The 19,494-nt window shown below is 51.5% G+C and overlaps 1 protein-coding gene across 1 annotated transcript in view; it reads left to right on the top strand.

Moving 5' to 3' along the window:
* The first annotated feature begins 348 nt into the window (after nt 1-348).
* The window catches only part of GYPC (glycophorin C (Gerbich blood group)), a 43,774-nt gene continuing 24,628 nt past the window's right edge, over nt 349-19,494 (top strand). Inside the window, exons 1-3 of the mRNA XM_062195590.1 lie at nt 349-440; nt 2,728-2,852; nt 4,657-5,103. Coding sequence (XP_062051574.1) covers nt 349-440; nt 2,728-2,852; nt 4,657-5,103 — 664 coding nt within the window. The remainder of the gene's footprint in view (nt 441-2,727; nt 2,853-4,656; nt 5,104-19,494) is intronic.

Raw genomic sequence — 19,494 nt, forward strand, 5'->3', positions numbered from 1 at the left:
TAGCTAAAGAGAGAGCAAAGCCCCCCACCAAATGCAGTAAGAGGAGCTCCCTCCTCTCTTTGGTGGGCTCAGGAGTTCACGGGGAGCAGGTGGAGATGCAGACGTTCAGTTCCATTTCACACCAACAGCTTAGGCTCGAAGGAAGGGGGCTGTGAGCCAAACTTGGCTTCCTGAAAGTTAACAAGGCGCTTCCTCACCACATCCTCATTTCTGAGCTTGTTCAGCACTTTCCTGCTTCTTTCCTGCCTGTCTCCGGGGGCATCCAGCATGCACAGTCACAGAGGTCTGTATAGTGGCACCAGAAGTCCACCTGGGACCCTGGGGTGTGCCAGGCAGGGTGGGGCCGCCATGAACAAGGAACTGGTGGCCCCATCCCCCACCCCAGGCACAGACCTCTCCATGGACAGGCCTGCAGGGCACCTGCTCAGTCACTGCGGGACGTGAGCAGCTACAACATCTCTACGGTCCTCAGGTTCCCTTTCTGTGAAGAAGAGGGAAAAGGAAAAGCAAACCCACAGCAAGCACCACCCACAAGGACAGTTAATAATGACCACGTGTGGGAGAGCATAGCACCAGGCCTGGCACATGCTAGGTGCCCAGGAAATTGCCCCATGTGTACTCCCAAGCCTGCTATGATGCACTTCTTATGGAAAGTTACACAACCCGGAGAGCATCTGAGCCACCGAGCTGACTTCTTTGCCTTCTCTTAGTTTTCTCAACTCTTCTGCTAGAGATTTGCACTCCCCCTGATCCATCTCAGGGCACTTTCCTCCTTTTCCCCCAGTCTGAAGCTTCCCACATTTTCTCAGCCCTGCTCCAAACAGATTGGTTTTCTTTGTTTATTAAGATTTATCTAGTTATCTGTTTGAAAGGCAGGATGACAGAGACTGGGCATGACAGACAGAGAGACATCTTCCACCCCCTGGCTCACTCCTCAAATGGCTATAACAGCCAGGGCTGGGCCAGGCAGAAGGTAGGATCCTGGGAGCCCATCCTGGTCTCCCTTGTGGATGGCAACCATCTGAGCACTAGGGCCAGCTTCTGCTGCCTTCCCAGGTGCATTAGCAGGAAGCTGAGTCAGAAGCAGACTACCTGGGATTCAAATGGGCACTCCAATTCGGGATGCTGGTGTGCCAAGCTGTGGCTTAACCTGCTGCACAATAATGTTGGCTATTTATTTAAAGAGGCAATTATGTATTTGAAAGGCAGAGTTACAGAGAAGGAGGAGGGGGGAGGAGAGAGAGAGATTCTCCATTTGATGGTCCACTCCCAAGTGGCCACAACAGTTGGGGCTGGGCCAGGCCAAAGCCAGGAGCCCATAAGTTTATCTTGATCCCACATATGGGTGGCAGAAGCCCAAGGACTTGGGCCATCTTCCGCTGCTTTCCCAGGCACATTAGCAGGGAACTAGATTGGAAGTGGAGCAGATAGGACTAGAACCAGTGCCCATATGGGATGCTGGCACTGCAGTAGGTTGCTTAAACCAGTATACCACACCACAGGCCCCACAGCTTGCCTCTTAGCAGTGAACCCACAGATGAGAACCCACCTGTGTGTTACTTCACACCCCTCAGACCACCTGGTTCCACTGGGTTTCTGTATTGTTGCACTACTCTCGGAGAACCGTTAGGATGGATGGCCATTCTGGATGCCTAACCAGGTACCCATAGCTGACGCACTGCTGTAAGTTCAGGGCAAGACTGCAGCTGTGGCTGTGAGTCCCATAGCCCCGCTCACCCCTCTAGCTTGCACTGTAAGAGCCAGCCTTTAGCAGCCTCCAGGAAAAAAAACAGAACCTGGCAGCTCAGTCCCAGCAAAGGTCTCCTCTGAGCTTTTAAACCCCTCTGCAAAGGGTTTTTCTTGTAAAGAATGTTCTGGGGAAAGGGGGATTTTCCTGGGGAGGGCTGTGGGACTGGAGGCCACTGACCTCTCTGTGTCAATCAGATTGCCCGTTGTGCCCCCTGTTCTCTACTCTGTCATGATGAGGAGCTTGGGACAACATGAAAAATGGAACCCTGGTTATTTTCTTTCCATTCCTCTTAAAATAGGCATCACCACATTTGGGGCTTCTTAAGTACCAACCAGCTTGCCAATCATTTAAGTAAAACTATGTTTCTGTGCTAATAGAACAGGGCAAAAAGAGACAAGACTTGGAATACATGTAAAAAGGTGTGGTTGTTATAGGGAGTTCAAATAAATCAGTAGGAAAAATATCAGCCAACTCCTCAAGTTGGGAAAACAGCAGGAATAAATAGCCCACCTAAAAGAACATGAGGTTTGGGGGTGTGCACTTAGCACAGTGCCTCAGGTACCTCCACCCCAGGCCCAGGTTCAAGTCCATGACTATTTGTGATACAGCTTCCTGCTAATGTGCACCCTGGAAGGCAGAAGGCAATGATGACACAAGTAGTTGGGCCTCTGACAGCACTGTGAGAGATCCAGATGGAGTTCTTGCTCCTGTCTGGGGCCTGGCCCATTCCAGCTGTTGTAGGCATTTGGGGAGCAAACCAGTAGAAGGGAGATCTCTCTCTTCCTATCTGTCTCAATGGCGCTCTCTGCTTTTGTAATCGATAGAATAAATACATGAATAAAAATTCAACAATGTAAGGTTTACCAATGAAAATATGACAGTGCATACAACATCACTGGTAATCAGGAAAATACAAGTACATGTTTCTCCACGACAGAATTCACAATGATTTAAATGTACTGCTTCATTCTGGCCAGAGGCTCTGACGATGAGCACTGGTGCTCTCGACCAAGGAGTACACAGATTGCTACAACCACGCCTCCTGAGTGTTCAAGCCTTAAACCCACTCCCAAGCTTGAATCTGGTCATTCCATTTGTGGAAGTACAAACGAAGGGGAAAATAGGAAATGCTGGTATTCACGCACATACAGTTATCAGAGCACTATTTGCAAAATGCAACAACCAAATCATTAAAATGAACTAAAGAGCTTTTCCATTTTATGCAGGAAAACAGACGCGACATAATATTTGGGGGGGGGGGGACCATAGTCCTGTTTTGGACAACTGTCAAGGAAACAGCAACGAGAAGCAGTCCAGGGGGCTGGCATTTGGCCCTGCACCCAGCATCAGAGTGCGTGGGTTGCACATTCAGCTCTGTTCCCAACTCCAGCTTCCTCCCAATGAGGAAACTGAGAGGCAGCAGGGGATGAGCCAAGAGACTGGGTTCCTGCCACCTGCCACACACACACACACACACACACAGAGTGGAGGCGACCTGGACAGAGTTCCTGGCTCCTGGCTTCCACCAGGAGCCACTGCAGGCATCCGGGGAGTGAATCAGCAGGCAGGAGTTCTCCCTGTCTTTCTGCGTTTCAAATATACAAGTAAATATTTTTTTTAATTTTTAAAAAAATGTTTTAAAGATTTTATTTATTTATTTGAGAGGTAGAGTTACGTATAGTGAGAGGGAAAGAGGGAGATAAAGGTCTTCCATCTGCTGGTTCATTCCAAGTTTGGCGGCAACGTCTAGAGTTGTGCTGATCCGAAACCAGGAACCAGGAGCTTCTGGGTCTCCCATGAGGGTGCAGGAGCCCAAGCGCTTGGACCATCTTCTCTTGCTTTCTCAGGCCACAGTAGAGAACTGTATTGGAAGCAGAGCAGCAGTGACCAGAACCAGCGCCCATATGGGATGATGGTGCGTGGGCGGGGGATTAACCTACTGTAGCACAGCGCTGACCCCAAATATTGTTTTTTAAACAAAGAAAAGCACAAAAAGGTCAGACATCAGACATGAAAAGTCCCCCGCCCCCGGCTGGGATTTTTTTTTTAACTTTTATTTAATGAATATAAATTTCCAAAGTATAGCTTATGGATTACAATGGCTTCCCCCCCCCATAACTTCCCTCCTACCCACAACCCTCCCCTTTCCCGCTCCTTCTCCCCTTCCATTCACATCAAGATTCATTTTCAATTCTCTTTATACACAGAAGATCAGTTCAGTATATATTAAGCAAAGATTTCAACAGTTTGCCCCCACATAGCAACACAAAGTGAAAAAAATACTGTTGGAGTACTAGTTATAGCATTGAATCACAATGTACAGCACATTAAGGGCAGAGATCCTACATGATATTTTTTAAAAATTAATTAATTTTCTATGCAATTTCCAATTTAACACCAGGGGTTGTTTTTTTTTTCATTTTCAATTATCTTTATATACAGAAGATCAATTCAGTATATACTAAGTAAAGATTTCATCAGTTTGCACCCACACAGAAACACAAAGTGAAAAATACTGTTTTAGTACTAGTTATAGCATCACTTCACATTAGACAACACATTAAGGACAGAGATCCCACATGAGATGTAAGTACACAGTGACTCCTGTTGTTGACTTAACAATTTGACACTCTTGTTTCTGGGGTTTTAAACCAGGTGGCCTGGTCTCAAGCAACTCGTGCTCGGGTGGAAAAGCGAAGCGGGGATGGGGTTCTCCAATCTAACTACAGGCTCAGAAGTCAGGTCCAGGTTTTAACCAAGCAGAGTGAATTCTCCACAAACTCCAGTGTGTCTGGCTTTGACTGACAATCCTACTTCTTTTGTCCCTATAATAACATTTCCCTACCAAGCGGGACAGGGCACAGCAACCTGCTGGGACCAGAGCTGGTCTGTCCCTCATTTCATAGCCGCACCGGGCAGGCCCCCTGGCCCGGCCATCCGCGGGGAAGTTTTCAGGAGCACACAGTTGGGGGGGGAATTCTCAACCACAGGCTCTGTATCTGGCAGTCGCAGATGGAAACCGAAACAGCGAGAAAAGCCGCCGGAGAGTTGGAGCACCGCGGAGTTCAGAAGTGGGCGGGTGTGTGTGTGTTTAAAAAAAAAAAAAAAGGTGGAAACCCCACCAAGCCAAGTCTGCAGAAAAACAAATGAAGTGTGCCTATCTCCGGCCTGGAGCCCCTCCCCTCGGCCCGCGCCCGGGGACCGTGACCCAGCGCCGCGCCCTCCCGGCCGCCGAGGGTCCGGAGCCCGCGCGCGCGCGCGACCCTCGCCGCCCGCCGCTGCGCCCGGGGCCGGCGCCTGCGACCCGTCGGCGATGAGCAGCGGCAACGACACCTCGCAGCTCCCGCCCAACGGTGAGTACCCGCTCTGGGCAGGGGCCTCTTCGGGGGCCCACAGCAGGCCGCGCCGAGGAGACCCTGACGCCTGGCCTGGCTCTGGGCGGGATGAGCCAGGAGCCCGAGCGCAGCCCCCCGGCCGGCCTGGAACCCGTCCCGCGTCCGGACCCGATGCGCGAGGTCTGCGCGCTGCGAAGCCTGGGGAGGCCGCCGGACACCCGCCTCCCCTTCAAGCCGCGCGCGCGGGCGCGACCGCGGCTCGCTTTCTGTTTCTTGGTGCGGGAAACTTCGGGCCAGAGCTAGTCTCCGGCAGCGTTCGGCCACGCAGCCTACAGAGGCGACGAGAAGTTGCCTTCTCTGCTGGCGGGTGTAGGGCAGGGCCCTGGGTCTGCTCCAAGCCCGCGGGGATGGCCCTCCAGGGCGCCTAGGGTGTCCCACGAGGTGCAGGACCCCCCGCTGGCCTCTGTCCTTGATGGGCTTGTACCTCCCTAGCTACCTGACTTCTTTCTTTGTAGAGCCAGCACATGCTTTCTTGCGGGCAGGAAATCGTACGCTTTGAGATTCTTGGTAGATGTTCAGAAACATGGCAGGGCTGTCCCCACCCTCCCTCTCCTCCTCCTCCTCCGCTGTTGGGCTTTAAAAGGTCCAAAAGAAAATGTCATTTTACTTTTTTCAGATGGATGTTTCTCCCTTTCATCTCCCACCCTGGCTGGGGCCATTCTTCAGGGTCTGTTGGAGAGGAGATGCTGCAAGCCCTATAGTAGTGTTGACCTTAAATAATTGATAGGATAATGAGACGAGGGTGGGAGCAGCAGACGCTTTGGGAAGTTTTGAAGTTGTAGTGGCGGAGAGGGCTGGCCCTGGCCAAGCTTGAGCACTGGTGAGCGAGGCTGACTTGGGACGGCAGGTGGGTTCAGTGCGCATGTGTGTGCACGCAACAATTTGTGCGCTTCCCTGAGTCAGCGCAAGTGTGCACAGGGCGCGGGCTCGGTGTCCGTCCTGAAAGCATCTGTGAGTTACTAAAAAGAGGTCTGAAGACAGTCTCTGTGCTCGCGTTTCAACCTCTGCAAAAATGGAAGTCTCGTCGGACTGTGAGAATGAAGTGTGGCTCAGAGACAGACATGCAGGGTGTTCAATACACAGCTGGCGCCTCTGTGTTCATTCTGCAGGGGACTGCGGGTCCCTGAGTTCACGTGTGTTTACATGTGTCTGACTCCAGCTCAGGGAATCTGTGTGCCTGTGTGGCAGGGCCGAGTCAAGAGAAGAAGGCACTAAGGAAGTGCAGGCTGCGTCTTTCCCGTGTCTGGAAAGCCTGGCCCATGCCCCAAGCAGACCTTGGCCCAGGACCGCAGGCACCTCCCTTCAGCAGTGGCGAGGATGCAGGCCTTGCTTGCACACCATCCCAGATCCCCCTTCCCGATGTGATTTACGGCAGGAGCAGAAGAACGGCCATGGGGGTGGGGGTGGCCCTCCTTGTGTTAGCTGTGGCAGGATGTGTCTACATCCTGTCTCAGTGTGTTTACACAGCTTCTGCTCTGAACCAGACATTAGCATGGAGAGGACCCACTTCTGGGGGCTGGGGCCGCCCTGGCCAGCCAGCACTCCCTGCTCCCAGGTCTGAGCACCACGGTGACTGCCAGTGAGTCACGAATGGCCCTCCGTGGCTCTACCCTTGCATGCAAGGGGTCAAGTGTCCGCGAGGAGACAGCCAGGTTGGGCAGCTTTATATAGAATCTGCTGCCTCTGGCAGAAGCCGTGAGAAGGGGTTGCATTCAGTGCCAAATGAAATTCCATCTCAGCGATTACTCAATCTCTCCCAGATACCGGTGGCGGTGGGAGTCACATGGAGCTGGCACAGTCAGCAGCTGGAGCTTTCCAAGGGAGCCTAAGGTGGGGCAAGTGTTTCCGGGGACTGGCAAAGCATCCTGAGAGGCAGAGGGTGTGGGGTCGGAGACGTTCTGAGTTTGCAGCTGGAAGGCATAAACACTTCTACAATGTGGGTAGGAAGGGCCCCTCAGCAGCCCAGGGAGATTGAGGAAGCCAAGCCAGCCTGCCTCTGAGTGGCAGATACTCAGAAACTTCATGGAAAATGCGCATGAAAAACATTGCATGGATTTCAATTATCTTGCACCAAAATAAGCATCTTTTTATTTAAGTAAAAGGATTTTTTTAAGATTTATTTATTTGAAAGACAGAGTTAGAGAGACCATCCATCTGCTAGTTCACTCCCCAAATGGCTGCAGTGGCCAGAGCTGGGCTGACCCAAAGGCAGGAGCCTGGAGCTTCTTCTGGGGAGATCCAAGCACTTGGGCATTCTGCTGCTCTCTCGGGTGCTTTAACTGGGAGCTGGATCAAAAGAGGAGCATCTGGGACTTGAACTGGCACCCATATGGGATGCCAGTGTTGCAGGTAGCAGCTTTACCTGGTACATCACAATGCTGGCCCCAGGACTGATTGATTGATTTGAAACAGAGAAAGAGAGAGAGAGAGAGAGAGAGAGAGAGAGAGAGAGAGAGAGAGAGAATCTTCCATCTACTGGCTTACTTCCCCAAATGGCGGCAATGGCCAGGCCAAAGCCAGGCTCCATCCAGGCCTCCCTGGGAGGCAGGGGTCTAAGTTCTCTGGCCATCCTCTGCTACTTTCCCAGGTGCATCAGCAGGGAGCTGGATGGGAAGTGGAGCACCTTGGATTCCAACTGGCGCAGTGATACGGAAGCTGTAACTCACCGCACCTCAATAGCGGTCCCTAGACTACATCTTAAAGACTATACCTTGTCAACATAGCTGTACTGATAGTTATTCTCATGTCTGCAGAGTCTGAATTAACCAGAACATTTGAATGAATGCCTTTGTGCGATTCCCATCAGCCCCTCCTCTGCAGCAGGGGGCACAGCCTGAGGTCCCATGGCGAGTTAGTGACGGCTGGGGAGCCAAACCTGGGCTTGATTCCCTCTGCGGCGTCTGCCATCTCTGGGGGAGACACAGATGCCTCAGGGCCTCTGTCTCCCCATCTGTCAGTGGCAATAAGTTTAGCCACTGTGGCGCAGCCACATTAGTGGGCCACACGCCCAGTGCTGGTGGTGTGGAAGGCGGCTGGTGACAGAACTGATCGAGGAAGCGTGGCCTGTGGGTGCGGTAGGCTCAGGAGGGAACCCATGCACACCTGTCGTTGTTCTGTTTTTCGCTGTGCAGCAGCAGCAACGTTCACCCTTCTTGGGGGCGGGCCTGGGCCCTTCCTCCACCCTAGTGAGAGGGGCTGTTGTGCACCTGTTGGTGGCGCAGAGGAGAGCCTTGGGAGGGCGGGGGGAGCTGCTGGGCGGGCCAGGCAGGGAGGAGTACAGGGAAGCACACAGTATGCACTGCTGGACTGCATAGGCACGGGCACTGGGAACCTGCCAGCCATGCCACAGATCCCCAGCTATGCTTGTGGTCCAACCCACTCCCACCACACCCCACTGGGGCTCTCTTTTGTATGATCAGGGCTGCCCTACTCTGGGCTGCCTCCCTTCACCCTGCCTTGGCCAGCAGGCTGGGCTCCTCCTGCACCCCTCCCCCAAGCCTGCTTGACTGTCTGGCTTCACCCCTCACAGCTGTCTGGGTCAGGCTTTTGGGGTAACTACCCCTCCCTCCACCACCCAACACACACACCTGCTTGTCTGTCAAGACTCCTTTACATAATCCCACACCACAGAAGATTTCCCCCCAAACCCAGAAAAACTACCCCATGGCCCAGGGGCACTGGGCAGCCATGATGGGTCCCAGGTCCCGGAACTCTGTAACCCCCACCTAATTGCTCCCAGGCACCCTGCTTGGAGAGGTGTTGAGCCAGCCACAACGACATGAATGGGGGATGATTGCACAGGTGACCTTGATAGCAGGGCTGCTGCGCTTCCAGAGCCAAAAGTCCGCCCCTTTGGGCCACAGTGCTTTTGAGAACTCACATCGAGCAGCTACTAGGCTGGAACTTGGCATCTACTTGGAAGCCAGGAAATAATAAACTGAAATGGGCAGAAAATCAAGCCAAAGCTGATGGGCCCCGGGATTCACTCCCACGCCTTCACTGAGTCCTATTTCATGCCCCCACCCTCCTACCACCGCCTCCCTCTCTTCTCAGCCTGGACTTTCCTTCAGATCATTGTACGGTCTGACCTTCTGAGAGAAGGCTGGCTCCTACCCTTGCCTATTATAAATTTTAATTTCTGTACATTCTTCTAGAACAATCTTTGAGCACAAGACCTTAGCAGAGAGTGATAGGAGTTCATTCTCCACCCCCGCCCCTGGGAGGGGTCGAGCCCAGCCCACTGACACTGGATGCCATCCAGGGCGGGGCAGAGGTAGGAGAGGGCCTTCCAGGACCCCTCCATAAGCCTGCTGGGCTCCAAACTGTAGGTGGTTACTGCTACTTGCTGTGGCTTCACAGTGAAACCCTGGGCCCTAGAGGAGTGTGCTTGCTCATCTGCCTAGCTCCAAGGCCCCTGCCTTATCTCCCACCCAGACATCTTCAGATCCTCATCCTCCCATTCATAACTCTTTTTAAAGGTAAATCCTTTTATTTATTTGAAAGAGCGGCAGAGAGAGGGAAAGACAGAGAGGTCTTCCATCCACTGGTTCACTCCCCATATGCCCGCAACAGTCAGGTTAGGGCCAAGCTGGAGGCAGGAGCCACAAGCTCCATCCAGGTCTCCCACATGGGTGACAGGAACTCAAGTCCTTGGGCCATCTTCTGTTGCCTTCCCAGGGGCATTAGCAAGGAGCTGGATTGGAAGCAGAGAAGCCGGGGCTTCACCCGGCACTCTGATGTAGGACGCCAATGCTGATGTTGGATCCACCTTGCCACTACAGTGCCAACCCCCCATTCATAACTCTTGACAGCTCTTTATGATACTATCACTTGTGTCTGATCATCCCACAAACTCCTTCCATGTTGAAGCCACACGCTGCTTCTCTTATTGACAGACTGTCATGGTCACCTACAGTTTGGAGCGCAGCAGGCAAACCACTGACCCCTTTCCAGAACATTGAGGGAGGGAAACTTCCTTTTCAGGGCCCTTGTGTAGGACGAGCCCTGGGCTAGGCTGCCCCAGATATCTTTCTGCACCCCTGGCACACCCTAACACAGCTCTTTATCTCTGCTTTGCATGGGATGGCACGGATGGACACATCTCGTATAGAGAGCTGCCCCCTAGAGCCCTCATACCTCCTGCTGATGCATGCAGGATGCATGTTTATGAGGGGCTGGAGTAGGGGCTTCAGCTGACTCCAGGTTCCAGCATGGCCACTCCTCCTCAAGGAATAGAGAATTGAGGATCTTCCCATTTTATCAGCAGCCAACACATGCACGTATCCTCAGTAGTGTTAACGGGGAGATACTTGTGGTTTGCTGAGTTCAAACCAATGGAATAATCCTGCCTGTCTGCCTTGTGCACTGGGCCCCACCAGTGACGACTCCTGGATTCACCAGGCAGCAGAGTCCACTGGCTGGGAAATCGTCTTCCACTCGGGATGCTGCTGCCCAATGCTCTCAACAAAACCTGCACACATCCCTGAGCCAAGCTAGAGGCCAAGGTCAGGTTCCCCTTCTGGATTTTTTGAAAATCCTTTTAGCTCAAAATTTGCATCAATTTGCTTGTTGCAAACCTTCGTCATACCAGCTCCAAGTGATATTTGCAGTCTAGAGGTTTGGTTTAGAACCCAGACCTACCATTCGCTGGTTGTGACCTTAGGTGATTTCCCCGGCCTCGCTGTGTCACAGTTCATGGTCCAGGACAGGGCTGGCTTCGCGGGTGTGAGACCAGTGCCCAGCAGACCCGTCACTGCTTTGGTTTCCTGCTGTGCTGCCCCGTCCTCAGATTCTTCATTTTTGAACAAGAGCCTCAAGAGTTTTCATTTCACATGGAGACCCCCAAAGTTGATGACCAGCCTGATGCCTGTAAATGGGGCTACCAATAATTGCTGCCTAGGGTTTGCTCTGATACTAGGTGCCTTCCCATGGATGACATACCTGGCATCCCTCATTAAGCTTCATCACTGCCTGGTTCAGGCACACTGCTCAGCTTCCTCCTCATCTCAGCCTTGCCTCTGCTTGCCCCTCTAGCACTAAAATCACACCCAAGGACAGGAGCCAATGTGCCCAGGGCAAGGCCCTCTGCCCAGCACAGGTGCTTCCTCCCCCATGGCTCTGGTGAGCTGGCTGGTGATCACCTCCTCCCACACTACTCTTTTATGTGTGCATCAAAGCCGTGGGCTGGGTACGCGGGCTGGCAGCCTGCTCCCACACCAGCTGTGCAACTAGGAGCAAACTTCTAACCCTCTGCACCTCAGTTTCTTCACATGTTACACTATGGAGGGGCGCAGGGTCCCCTGCCTCATCTGATGCTTAACTGCAGGGGTTGTGACTGCCTTGTTCTAAAAGTGGGGTCTTTAAAAACATCTTATGAATAATGGGTGGGTGAGTGAGTGGATGGATGGATGGATGGATGAGATGGATGGGGAAGATGGATAGATGGATGGATGAATGGTGGATGGGGTGAAAGTTCAGCCAACATAGACAGGGCTGTCTACACAGCATGCCCACAGCCCCAGTGACTGCTACACTCTCATCCCCTTGCTGTCTCCGTGCACTACTCCTCACACACCTTGTGTGCTGTGCAGGTCCCTGTCCACACCCTGACCCTGACTCACGCTCCCTTTTTCTGTCTTCTTGCCCCTGTCATTCTGTTCCTCTATGCTCACCTTTGAACAGCTCACACCCCGGACTCTCTGGGCTACTCCTTAAGGCTTTTTCCCCTCTCCCTGGGGAGAACTCCTTTCCAACCCATACTCTGGGCCCCAAACACCTGCCAGAGGAGCAGGTCTTGCCTCTTTGGGTCATGCCTTGAGACTGGTGTTGTCCTTTAAATCACCTCTCTTGAACTTTTGCAAAAACTTCTTATTTTAGTAAAGTTAAATTTCAGTTAGAGTTGAAAATCCAGATTATTCCCTTTTTTTAATTCACAATCTTTGCTTTCTCTGACCTGGGCCGGTTCACCCCTCCTTAGGCAACCTGGTGATCCCCCGCTCCCAGGAGGTCACCATATTGATGCCGAACTTAGTGCGCACACCCAGTCGGCATAGCGCAGGACAGCCCAGAACTCCTGGACTCAAGGGATCCTCCGGCCTCAGCCTCCGGAGTAGCTGGGACTACAGGTGCGAGCCACCCACCGCCGCACCCAGTTCACAACCTTTGCTTTCTCACAAACGCTACTTTATTCTGGCCCCGCCCCCTCTTGGGGCGACTCGGAGTAGTCAGACGCAGGCTTTATGCCACATAACTTGTCTCAGTTCACCCTCAGGCAGCCCGGGGAGGTATTTTTATCTGCCTTTTTCATGTGATGCGGCCGAAACCAGACTAGATGTGACTTCCAGAGGATCCCTGTGGGCCCCTCACACTCCCTTTCTCCCTGCCCACCAACCACAGAGTTAATAGGGGGCATCCCAAGCAGGTCCATCTGCCAGGCTCAGAGCCCCAGTGCTGTGAGAAGCCCACAAATATGCCTTGGTTTCTCTTCCTATCAGAAGGAAGAAAATGAACCTTTAAGGTCAACAAATGCATTTGTCTGTATTCTAATGCAATCATATGATCTAAGATTTATTTATTTTATTTACTTGGAGTATAGAGTGATGGGAGCAGTGAGAGAGGGAGGGAGAGAGAGAAAGAGAGAGAGAGAGACAGAGAGAGAGAGACTGATTTTCTCCATCCACTGGTTTACTTCCCAAATACCTGTAACAGCCAGGACTGGGCCAGGCCAAAGGCAGGGGTCAAGAACTCCATCTGGGTTTCCCATGTGGATGACCAGAAATCAACCACATGAGCCATTGCCTGCTGCCTTCCAGGGTGTGCACTTGCAAGAAGATAGAATGGAGAGAGGAGGCATGACTCAAATCCAAGCATTTCCATATGGGATGTAGACAGCCCAAAGGGTGGCTTAAACATCCACCCCAAAATACAATTGATATTTGAGAGGAGGAGCTCATAAAACCACAGCAACTGGGCCCACGGAAGTCATACTGGCCCTGGCCCAGGCCAGCTGAGGATGAGGGTCCGTCCCCCTATAACCAGCTCTGTCCCTGGCTCCCAGCACTCTGAGCCTCCTCTGCATGGCGGCCCTGCTTCCCTCACCGTCCTGCCCATCTGGAAATCTGCACAGAGCCAAAGGAAATGCTTGGGAGACCCAGACAAAGCTTCCGCTCTCCCTCTCCTCTCCCCTCTCTCATATTTTCTATCTCTCTGTCCCTCTTTGTCTTCCTCTTAACTCTTCTGGCCTTTTAAGCTGTGAAATAAGGACCTAATAGAAGTTTGTGTCTTCTTTGCTCTGTTGCATTACCCTAGAAACATCTCATGCAGGCACAGCGAAAGAGGAAGGATGGAGAAAAGGGGTGACTTGGAGATACAGCAGGTAACAACTGAAAGACTGTGAGCTCTGAGCAGATAAAGATGAGGGACATCAGTGTTAAGGGTCCCCCAAGTGTGGAGCCCAAGTGGGTGTTGGGACACTTTCAAGGTTGCACTGATCACTCCCTACTGCCACACAAAGAGACGAGCAGTGGATAGCACCCAGCAAAGGCCACTCTGTTCCACTCTGTACCCAGCCAGGAGGTGGGTGTAAGTGCACACACACACACTCAAATACATACACATGTGCACATATATATGCACATAAATATACATACACATAAGTACGCACATATACATACATACACACATGTACACACATGCACATGTATAATGCACAAACAGGCCCATATGTGTGCATACCTGTACATATATGTGCACATGTACGTACACACAAAGCACGCATGTATATAGATATGCATGCGTGTGCAAACATGCATGAGCATATATGCAAATTGCACAAATACATGTGTACACACATACAATCCTGGAGAGGTACCACAGCTGCAGGTATTAATTCCAGTAAATACAAAAATGGACACTGAAAAGTTGGTGCCACAGCTCTCTAGGCTAATCCTCCACCTGCAGCGCCGGCACCCCGGGTTCTAGTCCCAGTTGGGGCGCTGGATTCTGTCCCAGTTGCTCCTCTTGCAGTCCAGCTCTCTGCTATGGCCCGGGAGTGCAGTGGAAGATGACCCAAGTGCTTGGGCCCTGCACCCCATGGGAGACCAGGAGAAGCACCTGGCTCCTGGCTTCGGATCAGCATGGCGCGCCGGCCGCAGTGCACCAGCCGTAGTGGCCATTTGGGGGTGAACCAACGGAAGGAAGACCTTTCTCTCTGTCTCTTTCTCTCACTGTCTAACTCTGCCTGTCAAAAAAATGGACACTGAAGTCCAAAGCAGTGGTGTCCCAGGGCCTTGCTGCTCGTCGGTGACACTCTGCAGCCCAGAGGCCCACTGTGTCTCCCTGCAGTGCTGCCGTGCTGGGAGGGGGCTGTCAGGGCCCTGGTCTTTCTGCTGGACTCCATGCAGTCCCAAGATCGCTCCCCGCCTTTAAAGAAAAGGCCTTTCTTTGTCTGCCTCATCCTAGACCATTTGTGGTCCCACCACCCTCCGGGCGGCACCCACCTGGTGGCTGAGCAACTGCTGATGCAACTTTCCCATGGCTGCACAAGGGCCAGCTTGTGGCTGTGGGAGTCCTGCCAGCTCAGGCATCCCACTATCCCCACCACCAAGGAAGCAGTGGGCAGCTGCCTGTCAGGGTCACTACAAGGACACCAGGAAACAAGAATGCCCCCACCAGCTGCTGGAATGCCTCCACCCCAGAACCACCCCTGAGCTGGCAGCTTTGTCTTGTGCTGAGACACAGCAAGCCATGTGCCACCACGGCCGTCCCATGCTTGCATTTTGTCCATCCCATGCTTGCATTTTGTACTGCTTTGTGCTGGGCATCTCCATGTCCATCTCCTCTCTTCATTCTGAAGGTTCCCTCCTTGCTGTTACTCTTTCATGGGAAACTAAAGCAAAACGCAGAGAGGTCAAGTGACCTGGCAGAGTTCACACAACCAGGTTGTAGGTGGGAGCTTCTGAATGAGCTGTTTGTGCCTCCGGAATGTCGTTCATCAGCCTGCTAAGTGGGAGGAGCTGGAGCTGGAGCTGGGGCTGAGGGTCGTGGGGGGAAACCTGTGGTGCTGGCCTTACATTCTCCTGTCGCTTCTCCCTCCCTCCCCTGCACACACATGCATGCACACACATGCAGAAATGTACACACACACACATTCGTTCCCTCATAGCTCCTCCTTGCAACCCTGAGCAACAGACAGGTGTCAGGCCTAGGCCTGAAGCGAAAGGGAACTCTCTGGAGAAGCTGGTTTGGCCTGAGATGAGACAGCGTTTGGCCCGCGGGTGTAAGTGACCTCCTGCAGAATTGCTACCGAGAGCACCTGTTGGCCATGGTCCTTGATGCCTTCTGCTTTCTTCTCTGTCCCGGGGTGGAAGACTTGCACTAGGCCCCACTTTCAGTGTGTGCCCCACTCCCCAGAGCCTTTTCTGTCTGCGATCTCACCCCGGGTCAGTGTGGGAATCAGATCCTCCCTGGCAAAGGAGGGACATGCAGATTTGGAGTGCTCAGTATGTCTGTTCTTTTTATTTTCGTTGGGTTCAGCATGGCCTCTCCCATGCCCTCCTCAGTTGAACTACTCCCCACCCCCCCACACGCACCAAGTCTATTAATAAAGACAGGAGCGGCACCTTCCCTCTGCCAGGTGATCTGTGCCCACAGCCTTGGCCCAGCAGTAAATTCCTGGGTCATTTCCAAGTCGTGACTCCTGCAGGCATCCCAGTTTGTTCTCGGCCTAGGACATGGTCCAGAACCCTTTCATAAATTGCAAGTCTACCCCTTGGGTGGCAGGTGCCATGGGCCTTAAGCCTTTAGCTTTTAGTTCACCTGCAAGGAACCTAGCCTGGAGCACCCACTACCCCGTCATGCATGTGCATTTTATTTATTTACTTATTTTTGTAGGAAAGGCAAGAGACACAGAAAGGAAAAGACAGAGACAGATCTCTCACCCACTGGTTCAGTCCTCCAAATGCCCATGACAGCCAAGGATGGGCCAGGTTGAAGCCAGGAGCCCAACATTCAATATGGGTCTCCCACACGAGTGGTAGGGTCTTAAGTACTTGAGCCATCACCTGCAGCCTCCCATGGTACGCATTAGCAGGAAGCTGGGATTGGAAGCAGAGCTGGGATTTGAGCCCAGACACTTTGATATGGGAAGCAGGTGTCCTGAGTGGTGTCTTAATCATCACAGTAACTACCCATCCATACATATTAATCTTATTTTATTTTTAAAATGATTGCTTTATTTATTTTGAAAATCAGAGTTACAGAGAGCAAGGGGGCAAGAGAGAGGTCTTTCATCTGCAGGTTCACTCCCCAGACGGCCACAGCAGCCAGTGCTGGGCCAGGCCAAACCCAGGAGCCAGGAGCTTCTTCCAGATCTCCCACGTGGATGGCAGGAGCCCAAACACTTGGGCCATCTTCTGGCCATTATCAGGGAGCTAGATCAAAAATGGGGTAGCAGGAACATGAACAGGTGCCCATATGGGATGCTAGCATTGCAGGCAATGGTTTTATCAGTTATGTAACAGTGCTGGCCTCTACACATTGATTTTAATCAGATGAGACCTCACTGTGTGTAAGATGCTATATGGGGAACACATACCCTGTCTTCAAAGGGTCTTCAGTCTCAATAGGGAGCATCAAAGAACAAAGCAAGTCAGAATGCTGTTGAGAGACAACCAACCCTACCTGGCTTACACACATGGGGCACTGCCAGTGCCTTCATATCCCACCTGCCCCCCAAAGCACACACACACACATAGACACACACAATGACATCACAACTATAAATATTTGTTGTAATTTTGTTTTTGATTATATTTGGGGGACAATTCTATACAATTCTTAGATGGTGCCCCCAAATACAAAAGAGGTAAAAGGCCATCTGATCCAGGTGGGCAGGGAGTAAGAAGTTGGTGACCACATCCCAAGGTCCTTTGTAGTGCCCCCCGCCCCTGATAGGTTTCTAAACTCCTGCCCTCCAAGGCCAGAGCATTTACCTGATGTCCAGTGACTATTGCTGTCAGTAGCAGTCTTCTGAGGCTTGGATCTCAGAAGATGCTTGCTTATGAGAGATTTCTACCACTTGAAGTTGTAAGATGCTGACCCTAAGGTTGAACAGGGAGCGGTCATTTAGCCTAGTGGTTAAAATCCCTGCATCCCACATCTGCACACCTACGTTTGAGTCCCAGCTCCAGCTCCTGACTCCAGCTTCCTGCCAGGGCAAGCCCTGGCAGGCAGCAGTGATTGCTCAAGAATTCAATTCCTAACCTCCACGTGGACAGTCTGTTTTGAGTTCTTGGCTTGCAGCTTTGACTCTGGCCCAGCTCTTACTTAGTCACTGCAAGTATTTAGGGAGTGAACCTGCAGATGGGAATGCTATCGCTCTCTCAAATTTAAAGGAAAATCTGGAGGCCAGCTTGGTGGAAGAGTGGGTTAAGCTGCTGCCTGGGATGCCAGCATCCCATTTATGGGTACTGTTTCATGATCTGGTTGCTCCACTTTTGATCCAGCTCTCTGCTAATGCTCCTGGGAAGGCAGTGGAGAATGGTCTGAGTCCTTGGACCCTTGCCACTCACATGGGAGACCCTGATAGAGCTCCTGGCTCCTGGCTTCAGCTTGGCCCAGCCCTGGCCATTATAGCCATATGGGGAGTGAACCAGCAGATGGAAGATATCTCTCTCCTCTCTGCTTTCTCTCTCTCTCTCTTTCTCTCTCACACACACACCCCACACACACACTCACTCTGCCTTTCAAATAAATAAAATAAAATCTTAAGAAAAAGTTTTCCTATAGCCAGACTGTAAGATACAACCATAGTTGCTTATCACGTTCCATATTCATTCCACAGGAGATGGTCTTTTCAAGTTTAGGAACGTTGTGCTCAAACTCTGTGAAGCAACTCTGAAAAGCTGGAGAAGAAACTGGGTAGGAATTCACACACACCAGTGTGCTCATCACCTTCTGCATCCCTGGTTCTATCTTCACTGGAAAAACCTGGGGCCGTGGTGGGTTCACCCTGTCACCCATCCTCAAGAGTGAGGAGGAGACCCAGGGAAATCTTGTCCTTGGAGCATTGCAGCAGAGCATCCTGGGGCAGGGTATACAGCGTGGTAAGGATAAAAGACAAACAATCCTTCCCGTGAGAAGTTTCCTATCATACAATTTCATGTTTCAGATGGGATTGCCTGCGGCTCAGTTGGATCCTTCCCAGAAATCACTAAATGGGCGTCTGGGTATTTTTGTTGTTGTTGTTAAGAGAGTGTATTTCATGTTCCATTCTACTTATAAAAAAGGAATATATTTATTTATTTTCCTTTTTTTCAACTTTTATTTAATAAATATAAATTTCCAAAGTGCAACTTTTGAATTATAGCGGCTTTTCCGCCCATAACCTCCCTCCCACCCACAACCATCCCATCTCCTGCTCCCTCTTCCATCCCATTCTTCATCAAGATTTATTTTCAATTATCTTTATATACAGAAGATCAACTTAGTTTATACTAAGTAAAGATTTCAACAGAATGCATCCACACAGACACACAAAGTATAGAGTACTCTTTGAGTAGTAGTTTTACCGTTAATTCACGTAGTACAACACATTAAGGACAGAGATCCTACATGGGGAGTAGGTGCACAGTGACTCCTGTTGTTGATTTAACAATTGACACTCTTATTTATGACATCAGTAATCTGGGTATTAAAAGGATAACTTCGAGTAATAGAACTCCCCTGAGGTCAGTTGAAACCTTTCCCTTTCTATATTAAATTGCAGTGGATTTCTACTCAACGAAGTATGGATTTGTCTCATTGAACTGACATCTGAGGCTTGAGACAAGTCGCCAGGGCTCACTGTTGGTGCCTGACAATGTCCCAAGTCTGGGGAACAGCTGAAGCAGAGAAGTTAGCAAGGATGGGAACTGGAAGGAACCGCGGCAGAGTGCAGGACTGGGTTGCGTGCAAGCTGGTGTGTTCTAGCAGCTTTTGTGGTTGGCTGACATCCTGTGTGGCAAGGAGGGTGCTGTGAGCAGCCCCCCTGGTTCGGGGCACGGGACACCATTGCCAGTAGCCTGACCCCTGCTCCCCCCCACACACCCCTGGGTGCAGGAAATGGATAGTTTCCAGGGAGGAGAAAGTCGTCTTTCAGTGGGGGACTGAAAGGAAGTTGGTTCAAATAGGCTGAGTGCTTTTATTTCTACTGGGCTTGGGCAATTAACCCCAGGGTCATTTCCGACTTAAGAATCCCAGAGTCTCTTGGAAAGCTCTCTTGGAACATGCTGTTTTTATGCGGTTGATTGAAGTGAAATGGTGTTTGTCATTCACCGAGGAGACAAATAATGCGAGGGGACGTGAAGATTC

Source organism: Lepus europaeus, chromosome 1 (assembly GCF_033115175.1).
Source record: "Lepus europaeus isolate LE1 chromosome 1, mLepTim1.pri, whole genome shotgun sequence".
NCBI classification, from domain to species: Eukaryota; Metazoa; Chordata; class Mammalia; order Lagomorpha; family Leporidae; genus Lepus; species Lepus europaeus.